Source organism: Gambusia affinis, linkage group LG23, assembly GCF_019740435.1.
Source record: "Gambusia affinis linkage group LG23, SWU_Gaff_1.0, whole genome shotgun sequence".
NCBI lineage: Eukaryota > Metazoa > Chordata > Actinopteri > Cyprinodontiformes > Poeciliidae > Gambusia > Gambusia affinis.
In genome coordinates this window covers 10,127,857-10,142,350 of record NC_057890.1, presented here as the reverse complement: position 1 = coordinate 10,142,350, position 14,494 = coordinate 10,127,857, and the positions used below count along the sequence as shown (strand labels likewise).

At 41.0% G+C, this 14,494-nt stretch overlaps 1 protein-coding gene across 16 annotated transcripts in view; it reads left to right on the top strand.

Annotated features, from left to right (window-relative positions):
- wnk1b (WNK lysine deficient protein kinase 1b) overlaps positions 1-14,491 on the top strand; it is an 89,418-nt gene extending 74,927 nt beyond the window's left edge. For 7 of the 16 annotated variants that reach the window (XM_044108107.1, XM_044108106.1, XM_044108112.1 and 4 more), the window contains 13 exons: positions 83-166; positions 262-298; positions 380-456; positions 700-981; positions 1,065-1,339; positions 1,439-1,514; positions 1,602-1,731; positions 2,843-3,028; positions 3,330-3,422; positions 7,013-7,054; positions 8,280-8,452; positions 8,782-8,844; positions 9,406-14,491. In XM_044108107.1, the coding sequence (XP_043964042.1) occupies positions 83-166; positions 262-298; positions 380-456; positions 700-981; positions 1,065-1,339; positions 1,439-1,514; positions 1,602-1,731; positions 2,843-3,028; positions 3,330-3,422; positions 7,013-7,054; positions 8,280-8,452; positions 8,782-8,844; positions 9,406-9,822 (1,935 nt within the window). In that variant the 3' untranslated portion in view covers positions 9,823-14,491. The other 9 variants (XM_044108115.1, XM_044108108.1, XM_044108109.1 and 6 more) reach the window with 8 other exon arrangements.
- Positions 14,492-14,494: the final 3 nt, after the last annotated feature.

Below are 14,494 nucleotides of genomic sequence, written 5' to 3'. Positions count from 1 at the left end.
TCAAACTGTAGCCACTGATTCTTTAATGCTGCTGCTCCTTTAGAGCACAATAGTAAAATATTTTGTCTACTGACTCCTTCAGTCACAGCAGCCTCTGGAAGACCTGGACGCCCAGCTGAGGAGAGCATTGAGTCCAGAAACTGTCCCTGTGAGCTCACACACACAGGTTAACACACTCCAATTACAGCCTCATTGTAGGATCTTAGCCTGGTGCTGATGGAGCCACTCAACCCGTTTCTTCTCTTCTAATACTTACTACAGGTCTCTCTCAGCAGTGTTACTTCAATAGGACAGCCAAGTATGTACAACTTATTTACTCAACATAGAGAACAATTTATTTCTCTGATTTATTTTACAATATTTTTCACCTTTGCTACAGTTCCATTCTCACTGGAAGGAGAAAAAGCCCCTTCCCCTGCTCCTCCTGCAGGTGGAATTAAATTAGGAAGATTTCAGGTAAATTTGTTGGGGGGGGGGGGGGGTTTTGCCTATAACTGCACAACTCTGGTAAAGATGTGTTGAAATCTTTTAGAATATTTGCACTCACTTTCACCTTACAAAAAATGTAAACTTGTACTCATAAAACTAAAATGATGTCCTGTGTTTTGGATTTAAAAGCCATTGGGAATGAAGCGCTCATAAATTACACAGAATTTGATTCCAGTTCTTTCCCATCTTCTCTCTCGTTTTAACGATCAGGTGTCCTTGGCTGCTGAAGAGCCTGCTGTCCAGCGCCCGTCCTGCACCGAGTCTTCCTCCACCACCTCCTCCTCTTCATCCTCCTCCTCGTCCTCCAGCCTCTCCAGCCCGGAGAACACATTGCACAAAGACTCCCCGTCCCGTCTGAGAGGGAAAGGAGTAAAAGGCGGAGACGTTGTGGACGGACTCCCCCAGAAGACTCCGGCGGGATCCCACCTCATCTCCCCTCTCGGTTCCCCGTGCTGCTCCCCCAAACCCACCACCACCATCGGCCGCTTCCAGGTGCACATCATTTCTCTTCATTTTGCCCTTTCCGTTATGCCATCAGTTCACACATTTTCGTCAAATGCGTACTTTGAATTCAGGTTACGACCAACCCTGCGACCCGAGTCGGGCGGTTCTCGGTCAGTCGTGCCCAGGAGGAGACCCAGGAGCCCAAGCAGAGTCCTCCACCTGCTGCACAGGCTGCTGCTAACGGACCCAGCGATCCCGGACAGGTTCTGTCTCCAGACTCTCCTCATAAAGCCTCTCTACCAAGCCTGAACAACAACTCCTTCAACAACTCCTACATGAGCAGCGACAACGACTCTGAATTTGAGGATGAAGACTTTAAGCAGGAAGTCAGAGGCCTCAGAGAAAAGTAAATAAAACCTCGGGTTTTCCTGCATTTCCCAAAACTCGTTCCTTCAATAACACTTTCTACATCCTTGTATAAGTGGTTTCCCTTTTTTTCCTTCAGGCACATACGTGAAATTCAGGCCCTCCACTCTCGCCAGAAAGAGGAAATCGAGCGTTTGTTTACAAGGCTGGGAAAGGTGATCCATCACATAAACACCATGTCATTCTCAAATCAGCCACATAAATACTAGATAGTAACCTCTCCTACCTGGGATTTGGTGCAGGTTCCTCCAGCTGCCGTGATCCCACCCCTCATCGCCTTTACTGGCAGAAGGCGGCGGCCCACCAAAAGTAAATCTTCAAAATCGTCCAGAAGCAGCTCCACCCATGGCAGCAAGAGCCCTTTGCAGCCAGGTAGGCTCACCTTAGTCCAGCAGAGTTTATTTATTCATGTTTGGTCAGTGCCACTCACCATGCAAAAAGTATCCCCACCCCTTGAACGTTTTCTCATTTGATCACAATGTGAACACAAATTTCAGCTATGCCTGAAGTTTTATTTGACACAGCAAAGCAAAGTAGGACGTAATTGTAAAGTTAAAGCAAATTTTGCTTTGTTTTGCAAATAAAAACTGGAAAAGTTTGCATCCAAGGGAATCCTTGATTCTTTACCTGTAGAACCAACCTTTGGTGTGTATTTCTACTCGCTTTGAATACATCCAGACGGAAATCTTGTTTGCAGGAAGATGGACAAAAAGAAAAACATCTGTTAACAACAATTTTCAAGTCTTGCAACACACTCTTTGTCTAAAGAGAAATCTCTTGTTTCTTTAATAAACCTCTTGTAAGCCACCGCTCTGTATTTACACTCATCCAGCTTCCCTGTTCCTGATGAAGACATGCATTCCCACAGCATAACGCTGCCAACACCACGGGAATGCGTTCACTGTTGGGTTCAGTGTTCATTTTCACCCATCTAAAATTATTTGTATGTAGGCCAAAAGATTCCATCTCATTTAGCATGTTTGTTTCCCCTAAATTAAAATTTATTAAACTTTTTTTATTTGATCAATGATACAAAAAAGTCGAACAGAAACGTGTTTGTGCTTGTAATGTGAAAATGCTCAATGATTACTTTTATAAGATGCTGTAAAGATGTTTCTAAAAGTTGTGTTGCCCTCAAACCTGCGTTGTTGCAACGAGGTTCACATGTTTAAGCCTGAGCTTAAACATTGTTAAACTGTAGACATTGTTAAACCTTTACTCTGTTTTCACGCCTTTTCTATGTTCACGCATTCGTGTGCACATATTTGTTGTGCGTTTGTGTGTTTCGTCACTCGTGCATGCGGGCATTTCACTACGTCAGGCTCGGAGCCGGAACATTTCTGACTGCTTTTCCTGTCTGTTTCTCTCTGTGTTGTTGTTGTGTTTTTGTTGGGTGACATTTCTCTCCGTCTGTCCTCTTCGATATCTCTCCTCGTCCGCTTTTCTGCATGTGTGTCGTGTCGATGCTTTCTGCGATCTCCAGGCAGCACTTTATCCGCCCAGAGCGTCCCGGCCGTGTACCCCGGCCAGCTGCCTCTGCTGGCCCCCGGAGTGCTGGTCGACACCGTGCTCCAGCCCCTCAAGCAGTCCGCGTCCAGCGGCAACCTCTGTTCAGCCTACACCAGCGAGGCGGCGCTGTCTGTGCCCAGCTTGTGTGCTCCGACCCCGGGTAAGCATGTCACTGGGAGCTGCAGGCTGCGGCAGACCTCTGCGCGTCATTTACTCCGGCAGCTCTTTGCATGCAGACAGAAAGGAGTGTTGCAGAAAACAAGAAGCTTGTCCGTCTGTCTTGCTTTGTCTTTCTCTTGAGTGTAAACGGTGTGATGGCTCACTCACTCTAACATCTTTTCTTTATACTCTTCAACTCTCTCATCTATCTTCTGTTGTACTTTCTCCTTCTCTCTCCTCTTGCTTTTCTTTCATCCCTGTCCCTGTCCCCTCTCTGCATCTCCCATCATCCCTCTCTTCAGGCTGTGTAAAGTTCAGCTGGGGTTCGGAGCGTGTGACCTTCAAGCCGGGTGGCAGGAGGACGCGCTTTCTGAGTACGCCCTGCTTGGCTCTTTGTGTGTAACGCTTTATTTCTTTGCTCTTCTCTTGTTTACCCTTACTTACCTTTCATTTTCAAATGTTTTCTTTTCTTCTGTATCTGTCGAGACACAGTCATGATTTCTAACCGGTTGTTGTTCAAAAATCTTGCAGCTGCAAGAACTAGACTTATCTAGAAATGTTAGATAAGTCCAGTCGGAGTTACTCTGGCAGAAATTAGAGGAAAACTGCAGGGATGCAAAGCTTTTCTGTCTGTTGTTTTAGAATTATGAGGCAGATTTACTAAATTTCAGGGAGAATATGTTGGCTTTTTGCTTGAGAATTTGAATTGTGTCCATTGGCAGAATGAAGCATATTAAGTGTTGATGTTTTCCCTGAGAAAAGATGAAAGTTGGCTTATTGTAGAAGTGCCCCTGGATTGTGAATGAATAACTGATTTGTGATATTGTTGAATGATATGATGAAAGTAGTAGCTGCCATAAATCCATACAGTCCTCTTCATGTTGTGGTGATTCCTCCTGTCCTTTAGTATCAGGAACATCGTTCTCTGTGTCAAGAGTGATTATCCGGTGCTGTGAGATTCTACATATTTACATATTTGAGATACAAAGTGTGAATTTATAATGTTTCAGGTTTTATAGCCAAGAAATCCATCTGCTAAAGTAAAGATATTGTTTTGGGGATTTTCCAGAACTGAGTAAGAATAGAAAATGATTTATTTCAAAATTTAGACCCCTGTATCATTCCATGTCTGTCTATCCACCCGTTTACTTTCCTTCCTTTTGTCCCTCCATCCATCAGTCTGTCCATCCATCCAATCATCTTCCATTTTTTTCTCCAACCTTCCATCACCAACATTGCATTGTGGTATGTTTAGGTACAGTGTAAACTTAATGAGATGTTTGCTAACCAATAAACAACTGATTTGCCAAAGCTTGGAATCAGAAAATCTAAGTTCTATAAAAATAGACTTTAGAATCACCACAAAGCGCAGCAGTCGGTATAAATCTGCATGGTGGATAAAGTTTAGGTGTTCAGATCAGAAACTGCACTGATGAGTTTGTTTAGTCCTGCAGCTGAACATCTTCAGTCATTATCTCAAATTCTCCTATTCATGCAGACAGTGATGCAGTTTAGCATCTGTTGACTTCCAAATATGTGATTTAGAAATCTCCCCAAAATTTGTCAAAGATATTTGTCAAAATATCTCTTACTTCTCTCTCCTCCTGCTGCTCTCTGCCGTTTGTGCCTCCTTCTAATATCTCCATGGCTCAACGTGAACATCTGCACCAGCCGATCATCCTGCCTTGTGATTAACTACTAACTATAGCTTCATAACGGCACACCAAAATTACAGCAAACAATATTTCTATCCACACGGAACCCACAGAAAGCTTTTAATTTCTATTTTAACTGCATTGATTTGCGTTTTAGAATGCCTTTATAAATGCTGTGATTGTTCTAATGAAAATAAAAAGATCCTGCTTATTGGAAGGAACATTAATTAATTGTGAGCTCGCACTATAAGATGTGATATGAGAATGAAAGACGAACCTTTGAACCCTTTAGCAACCCTGACATTAATCAGCTACAGGTTTACTACGTAAAACTTCAAAAGCAAAGCATCAGAAAACAGTCAACAAAGTGAAAGACCTTGTTGTTCTGATTGATCTGGTTACAAAAGTGCTCACAGGTGGCGTGAGTCAGTTCGGTTGAGTATTTCTGAGGTCGACAGCAGAGCAGCTGGAAAATAAACAGAAGAGCAGCTGTTGCATCTGTTGACTGTGGGACTAAACAAAGTCACGCTCAGGTTGTAAAGTCATCAGGCCGCAAGCAGCCATGATCTGATTTCTGTGCCATGTGCAGCTTTAATTTTCCGCATCATATTAGGACACCGTGGAGCGCCGGCAGGTTGGTCCAACACCTCATCGCTGCTCCTTCTTTATAATTACAATTTCCAGTGATTGGATTATTCATTTAATTTGGAGGTCCTGGTCTGTAATTTAAATCTGTGCTGCTAAAGTAACTTGATAGTGGCGCATATTTTAAAGTTAGTCTCCTAATTAACTCCTTAAGCAGTTCACAGTGCAGTAATCCATTTGGACAAGGCGTGCTTTCATTCCTGTGAAAACAAACAAGAAGTTGTGACTCTGTGACTTGAGTTTATGTCATCAAATCTTGTTTTTAATGGGAAATGTACTGTATTTTTTAAATCTGTCATTTCAGTCAGAATATTCTTGTTATCAAGTTGTTGTTTTGTTTTGTTTTTGTTGCTTTATGAAAGGATTTTTCTGAATGCTTCTGATCCCTCTGCAGCTCAAAACCCTTCCCCTTCCTCACTCATCATCCTCACTCCTGTTAAACCCCCACCTTAACCCCATCACTGCATCACCGGGGAGGAGAGAGACAGACTTGGGTCTTAGTGACTGGATTTGGCTTAAAAAAATGTCATGAAATTCATATTTTGTCTTAACTAGTAATAATATCAGGGGAACTCACAGCAATTGTACTTTATTGCACCTATTTCACATTTCTATATTGCGCAACCAAAAACTTTAATGTATTGAAGTTGGATTTTTATTTCGCAGACAACACAATACATAGATAGCAGTGAAGTAGCAAGAAAATGTTACACAGTGTTTATTTATTTGTTGTTGTTTTTTCTTTACAGATTAAACTGAGAGTGACGTGCAGTTGTATTCAGCCCTGTTTACTCTGATCCCCCTAAATCCAGACCAAAGTTGAAGCTGCAAAAGACTTGAGACAGATCAGAGATAAAACGGAGTAGCGTAGATTAAAGTGTTAGGTCAGCCTAGTCAAAGTCCAAACAAATCTGACCGCTTCCAAGCCCCTGGTGGGAAAAAAATCCTTATTCCCCACCACCATGTTTGATGCCAGTTGACTGCATTCTTATTTTATTTAGGGGTATCAGTAAATGGGACTGTGTGTGACATACAAACGCATGCCACACAATAAAAATTGAAAGCTGTGTATAATTTTTCTTTCACTGTAGACTCCTCCTCTAATATACACTACTTTATATTGGTCTGTTGCACAGTAAAAAATATTTCAATTTGTGATTGAAATATGAAATAATACCTGGGAAGATCATGTTAAGGGGTGTACATACTTATGCAAGGCCCTGGTGACATTGACCCAATCCTGGTGAGCTGTAGAGAGGACTCAGAATCGCATCAGAACCTGATGATTTGTCACCCAAGAGCATCTTAAAGCTTCAGAAAACAGACTTTAGTGGGAAGGCCTTTAAATTCCCGTGATAACTGTTTGCACTGTGCCAAGCGTGTCTCCTATTCAACATTTTCCTGCCATGAACCATGTTTGACCTCAGAAGATGAAGTTATTCCAGCTTCCTCACGGTGCAAAACGCAGTTGGCGTCCTTGTTTCGTGCAGAGGTTGTTTCTGCCCTTTAAGATGTTATTGGTGACCCTAACCCACCCCGATTCTGTGTGTCTTGTATATCAAGTTCTGACAATCATACTCAGCTGCACTGTGTTTGATTGTGGGGTGATGTGGGCGGGGTTTTTAACTCTGACTCTCTCCCAATCCTCCGATCGTTGTCTTCCGGCCACCCCCAACCTCCTACAGGGAAGATGGTGAAAAAAGTCTGCCCCTGCAACCAGCTCTGTAGTAACTATCTCTCTTTTTGGTCTTTCCTCCCTCCATCCATTCCTTTCTTGCTTGCTCTCGCCCTGCGTAGAATCAAATTTGACCACTGGCCAGATTTGGTATCAGTTCAGTTCATTTCAGTTATCATCTGTATTCTTTTTTTTTTTTTATTTTGCAATAACTTTAGATGATCTGTTTTGACTTTGAGTTTTAATAACTGAAATGATCCTTCACTAGAGACTCAGACTGACACCGCATGCATCTGCAGGCTCTCCTGAAACCTCTGCCTCCCCTCCCTTACCATGGCTTGTAATCTAAACTGCATTGACCAGAATCCCTTGCTACTGCAGCCATACATGACTCAGCGTCTCCCCATTCTTGTTTTCCTCCATTTTGCTCAGTGTGAATTGACAGTTTTATTTACCAGACCGGCAGTACGGTTCTCTTGCCTCAGGTCCCTGAATATATTCTTTTATTAAAACAGCCTGAGCAAGAATATTATCTCCCTTTTGCTCATTCTGTCAGCATGGCTCCGTCTCTGAAGCTTGTTTTGTCTGTGAACAGAAGGCCAATCTGTAAAAATCCCTTATCATAATGATTAAGAGTAAAATTAAGCGACATTTCTATTGAACGTTATACATTGCAGGAAGTCAAATAGCAGTGCATGCATTTTTTAAGAGTAAAATTGGCTCTACAAGTTGGGAAAAGTGCATTTTCTGCTCCACTGGAGCGTGGTTGCCACCTAAAGGCTAATAAAGGAATTACAGTCTGAAGATACACTCATCATTACTGTGAATAAAAGTAAGTTTGAAATGTGTAATTTTAATGTCTAGACCGTTCAATGAAAACTTGATTTAACTATCAAAATTCAAATTAGGTGCAAAAGTTTGATTTTAGTGTAGATTTTCAAAACAAGATCTAAATAATACAACTATTATCCCCCAAAAATTTTTATATAGCTGTTGAAGTTGAACCTCTGCATATCATATTGAATATATGGTAGATTTGCACTGCACTGAGCTTGAATTTATTCTTTACCTCAGTGAAGGAATTCTGACTTTAAATGCTGGTCTAAAGCAACTTGTCATTCGTTCTTGTTTGTCATCCTTATTTCCATCAGAACTAAACAGCGAGTTTTGCTGTCCTGCTCTAAAATCCAACCGGGTCCTGAATTCACATTCATCCTGGCAACTTCCTTTCCATCTTTGTGTCCAATGTCTCTTGCGCTCTCTGTCTCCCTCTGCAGGGACAAACAGCACCAACGCAGTGAGCGGTTCAGAGGGGCTGGGTCAAAGTCAGGGGGGTTCCCAATGTCTGGCGCCCAACATGTCAGCACCCCACCAGAGGAAAGGAACCTTCACCGACGACCTCCATAAACTGGTGGACAACTGGGCCAGGGATGCCATGAACCTCTCACAGGTCGGCAGTGGCCATGTTTTTGATACGAGTAATGTGGCTCTCTGCCCAGGGCAGAATGAGTTGTTGGGAGGATTGATAGTACTTGAAAACTGTCAAGTTGTTTTTTTTTTGCATAATTGTGTAGGAATTACATTATTTTTTTGGTAAAGTTCTTTATGGATTTCTTAGATCTTTGTTTATCTCTGTCACTGAGGGTTTTTTTTTACGTATTAGGCTCTTTCAGGTAGTTTGAAAAAACCTAAACAGACCACTATAGTGAAGAATATTGTGCAGTCACAGTATTAAAGCTGTTGATGACACTCAATAAAGTTTGCATTTAATCATTGTAGGGTAAAAGGAGTGCCAAACAGCAGCAGCTGCAGCAGGCCCCAGCACAGGGACACAGTTATGAGGTAACATACCCCAAACACATCACATATGAATTAACGTCTTTTTATTTACTGCTTCCAAACCAATTGCTGGCTCACTTCAGTCCAATACTTAGAATAAAGATATAAACTTGATTAGATGTTGTACTTTACTGAATTAAAACTTCTGGATCCTGAAACCTGAAGTTTAAATTTGTGTAGAAAACTCGATCCTGTGCTTATCTGGTCCACGTTTGCTTTGCAGCATATATGGGAAAAAACTCAGCTTAAATTTCCATTCTTACATTGTGACATGCATTTTCTAGTGCTTCAGATTTAAAGATAAAAAGCTTGAACTGGTTTCAGTGATAAATGATTAACACTAATGAGCGTTCCTGCAAAACTCCCTTCTAGCCATTAAATTTAATGGGGGTTTTTAAATGCAAGTTTTATTGTGATTTTTTTAGACCAACTGTTGCTTTGTGTTGTTCAGATCATATTTATTAAAGTTTTTGGTGAAAATGAGAAGAAATGTTCTTGGTCTACGAATGCGTTTTCAATGCACAGATGTGATTTCTTGACCCACGCTGTCGTCGCCGCCTGCAGGTTACCCAGTCGGCCAGTCTGGGCAGGAAGTACTCGGCTCCCAGCCAGCTGTGTCCCTGCAGCATCGGAGGCTCCGCCCACCTCCCTGCAAACCCCACCAGCGCTACCTCTCTGGCTGCCAGAAAAGGCTCCCTCTGCCACCCTCCCGCCTCCTCTACCCCGCCCCAACTCCAGCCCCCCCAGTTTATCCCCTACGCCCCCAGTGCCGCCTACACCGCCCAGTGGTGCGGTCCGGCTCACAGCATGACGAACCCGCAGCAAGCACCAACGCAGCCTCTCTTAGTCAGCGCCTCCCAGCCTCTGGGGCCCTACCCTCCTCCACAGGGCCATCTACCGGGACAGGGCCCCTACCTGCTCACTACCACTTTGCAGAAGTCAGTGAGCAGCCCAGGGGGGCCGAACATGAGGACCACGTAGGGGCTGGGCGCCCGGGCCGGTTTTACTGACGGATAGCCCAGTTGGACAAGTGAAAGGCGGCTTGTTTTGCAGCCAGAGAAAGAGGAGATGCACTGGAGTGGAGAAAATAAAAATCATAGCAGGAAAACAAAATATTAGCAGTGTGTAGGTGAGGCGCCCTCCTTGCTGTGGGGTTGTGAGAACCAGCCAAAGGATCAAACAGAAAGGAAAAGAAATGCATGTTTTGTTTAAAGGTTTCTGATCAAGTGCAGTGTTTGTTGGGTGCATCACAGCAAATGGGGATGTCTTTGAAAAGTTCATTTTTTTCAGTATGTTAATTCAGTAATGACAAATAGATTCATTACACACAGAGTGATATAACTGAAGGATTCATTCCTGTTGTTTTTTATGATTATGGGTTACAGATGATGAGAGCAAAATTAGCAAAAAAGCAATAACTTTTATTTTAAAAAATCTAGTGTTTTGACCTTGTTGCGACTCACACAATCAGAAGTTACCACAGTTTTTCCTTCCACTGAACTTCTGACGTTAATATGTTTGATACAGAACTCTGTTACCAGCCAGATTCTTCAGAAACAATCTGCTGGATCGCTGTCAAGAACATCATATTCTGATTTTCTGAGAAACGGAGTTCTGAATTTTTATCACATGTGGTGTAGAATTATCAACATTAAGAAACAAAACCCTGAGATTCATCACTGTGTGTAATGAATCCATATAACTCTTGTGTGTCACAGTTTGAATTAAGCTACTGAAGTAAACAAACTTTCCAATGATTTGTTAGTTTACTGAGATTCACCTCTAAGATGATTGTTTAGAAGAATTTTTTTTTTTAAATATTTGCAATTGTTTTCTTTTTAAAACAAAGTCTCAGAGTGAATCCAGCAAAGCACCAGGGCAAATACAGCCGTTTGCACACAAAAGTATGAGTTCAGTGTGTGTGATCTTAAAAAGCACAACAACACAAAAATATCGCAAAACCAGTGCATATCAAGGAGTTGTACCTCAGTTGGTTTTGTTTTGGGTTTTTTTTCCTCCCTCCGATCAATTATTTAACAAGTTGGGGAAGAGGAGGAAAACGGGCCTCATCTGCTCACCGTTTGGGCCAAGCAGCTGCCTCTACACTCCAGATGCCTCCTCCTCGTCACGACTCCGCCTCATCCTCTCACCCCACCGCTCACCTTTCCGTGTCGCCGTGTGAAGCAATAACAGCAGCAACCTTTTAGGAAGGAAAGGGGGGAACAAAAAGAAAAAAGCTCAAATTGAGAAAAACAAGTGGCCTTGTTATCAGAATAATATCAGAGTCCTTGTACAGTTTTATTTTATTTTTTTCTCTGAATGTCTGCTTATGATGATTCCATTTTGGTGTTTATTTTGGTTTTGTTGGGTTTGTTTTGCTCGCTGCCGCCACACACACACACACACACACACACAATGCACAAGACGTTCACAAAAAAGCAAATGCATGCACACAGACAAGGCGTGGCAGCAGTTTAACTGACTTAGACTCACAGATGTATGCCTCATTTCTGACTAGGCTGTTTTCAACGTTTGGGTTGAAATAATTGCAAATGTAAATTACTATATTAATGTTATTCTATTTAAGAAGAAACAAATAATAATAAATAAAAAAAACGTGTTCTGTCAACGGACCTGTTACGTGCACATCGCTGTACGATGTGGAGACACTGTGATTATTCTTGTTTATTCTTAGCAAAAAAAAAAATGTTGTTGGACAACATTAGTTTTTAGGGCGACGCGTCACAAAAAGCATTCAGAGAGCGGTTCGAGTTGTTTCCTTTTCAGTTCAATGGCTTTCCATCAAAAATTTGAAAACAAGAATGCAAAACCAGGCACGGGCTGGTAATTTTAAACAAAAATGTCCAAATCTCAAAGCACTTTCAAAACTACCAAAATCAGGCCGTTCCTAGAGTTTGTTGCTTCGAAGCACCAGAGAAAGTGATTTTGCGACAGGAACCTCAAAGACTGTGCATTTATGTTTCTAACTGGAAAAAAATAGCAAATTATTCCTCCTCGTTGCAAGGAAAGAGTGACATTTCTTACAGTAAAATGGCAATTTGCTGCAGTGGATGGAGACGGTGCGAAACTGTTTGTCTAATTTGTATACAGCCAGATAAATCTGATTGCTATAGCACTTTGTCTTATTAAAATTACCTAAACTGCAACAGTATTGCAGAAAATTCAGCAATTTTTGACACTTTAAAATTTTACTGTGCTGGAAACTGCTTACATTGGGATTTTGTTCCTTTTTATTATGCAAGGGAGAAGTTTTGCATTTTTTTCAGGCTGCAACAGTTTCTTTGGCATTTCCCTTGAAGGACTTTAAATCATAGAAACATTATCACAGAGGATTATTCCCCATTTTGAAACTGTATGTTATCTAAAACCTTGAATCCGGTAACAGGCCCATGCCTCGTGACATTTCTTTCAAAAAAAAAAAAAAAATCATCCTGGCATCCATATTCAAGCTTGTATTTTTAAAAAAATCCAATGCCTTATTGATAGCTGATCAGCTTCTCTGATTACTTATCGAACTGAAAGTGGAAACCGACCTCGTTCCTGCGTTCGAATGGCCGGATAGTTGATATTTAGATAATAAAATAAAGCTAGCTATTTTTTTCTTAATACAGTACTTATATGTCAGACACTTTAAACACGCCCTTCTGCTCCCTTTCCACCCTGGTATTGTTGGATGAATGTGAATGTATAAACCAATGGTGTCCATTTTAATGTACTTGAAAAGAAAAACTGTTTTGTCTTTTTATTTTCACTGTCTTTGCCCCTCAATCTTAGAGCCTCGGGTTAAAACCGGAGGAACTTATAGTGCCTTGCATCCTTCCTGTAGCTTGTCGGTTGGAAGCGGCAGAATGTGTTTGGATTTTACCTGAGCCGACGATGGTTGGATGCGCTTGAAGGTGCGACGGTGATAAACGAGGAGTTTACTTTCTGCAAAAAATGCAAATATTTGACTGCTGTTCTAGTTGGACGAAATAGATGGGAAGGTAAATCTGTCGTCACTCTGCCGCTGTTCAATCCACGAGTTGTTAAAGGTTAGAAAAGGCAGCCGTCAATCGCCAGTGTTGTTTTCTGTTGCTGTGAGTCTTTTCATTTTTAAGGAGGGAAGTTGTTAAAGATTGTATCTGAAACTTGGACCACTCTGTACTCTGAGTGCAACATACTGCTTTCTTAACCTGAACCGAAAGTTTCACTTGAGGTTGTTTTGCATAAAAAATATATCTTATTTTAAGACATCCTTAATTTTCCTCTGAATAGTTTGACATGAGCTGCACAGGGGTTCTGTAAAATGCAGAAGAAGGAGCTGAAAATCTCACTCTTCTAAATGCAGCACTGTATTTCAGAAGGAAGGGTTTAGCTACATTAATGTAGCTGTGTAAACAGTATTTGTAATCAAATTCAAGATAAATCGATTTTAAAAATCCTCCTAAAATATTTTCAGATATGCCTAATTTCACCAGAATGTGCTGTATTTGGTTACTGGGGATGCAGTGGTTGTGTAAAACGTGGTAGCAGTGAATGGAAGCAGCTAAAAGTCTCATATTCTTTACAAAATCAATTTCTATTCTTAGTATGCTAAAGGATAGTGAGTTTTTAGTTAGCAAACTTACTGTCCTGTAAGTTTGGAGTATTTTTGAGTGCTTGATGCTTATTTTTTTTCACCCTAGTTTGGGTCACAGTTTTTGTTTCTTGCCATTTTTCCACTGAGAATAGGTAAATATTTCTTTAGATGCATACGTTTGAGGCGGCACAAATGGAAATTCAGCTAATTTTACTCCAAAATGTCTAGGAATTTGGAAGTGTAAGCACAGTGATGGTTTTGTTTCTGGGGAATGTATTCAGTTTGAGTTACATCACTCTAAAGCCCTTTTTTTTTCTAAACATTTCAAATATATCTTGTGCAAATTTGGTGGTTTGTATTGTGATATTTTCCCCATCCCAAAAACATTTTTCGTTTTTTTTCTTATGTTAAAACTGTGAATGCTCTCTGAACCAGACATTTGTGCTTTTTTATTTATTTATTTATTTATTTTTAATGGCGGAAAAACATCAGAAGAAAACAGATTTAACAGCATTTCATTGCTGGAGCTGCTCCAGTTGCCAGGCAAAAGTATTGCTAATTATTTCCACATTTAACTTGTTCCCCATTTAAATAAGTACTTGCAGTGCAGAGCAGTAAAGTTAAAGTGACCCTATGCCATGAAGCTATAAAAGTGTAGGACTAAAAGCCAATGCCGCTTTAATACAACATTAGCAGCGTTGCTTTTATCCCCTTGTGTCAAGAAAGCATTTTGTCAATCGTAGCATTAGTTTCTCTTACCTAAACATTCTTTTGTTTTGACATCTTTATCAGCTTGGTCCTTTTTTATTATAATTTTTAAGTCTCAGTTGTTTTACGAGCTGTTTTAAAGCTTGTGGGCTCCTTCTTCTGCACTGTGCTCAGCGTCGTACAGAAGGGGTTGAGCAAATGACGGAAACCGGAAAAAATGACACCTGGAGCGGTATGTTTTGCACTTACAGTATAGAGTGTTCCAGCTTCGAATTAAAAAAGATTTGCGCTACAACACAATGAAATTTGTTACTTTATTTGTAAAAACTTAATAAATAAAGTTGTTTAAATGAATGGAAGAGATGA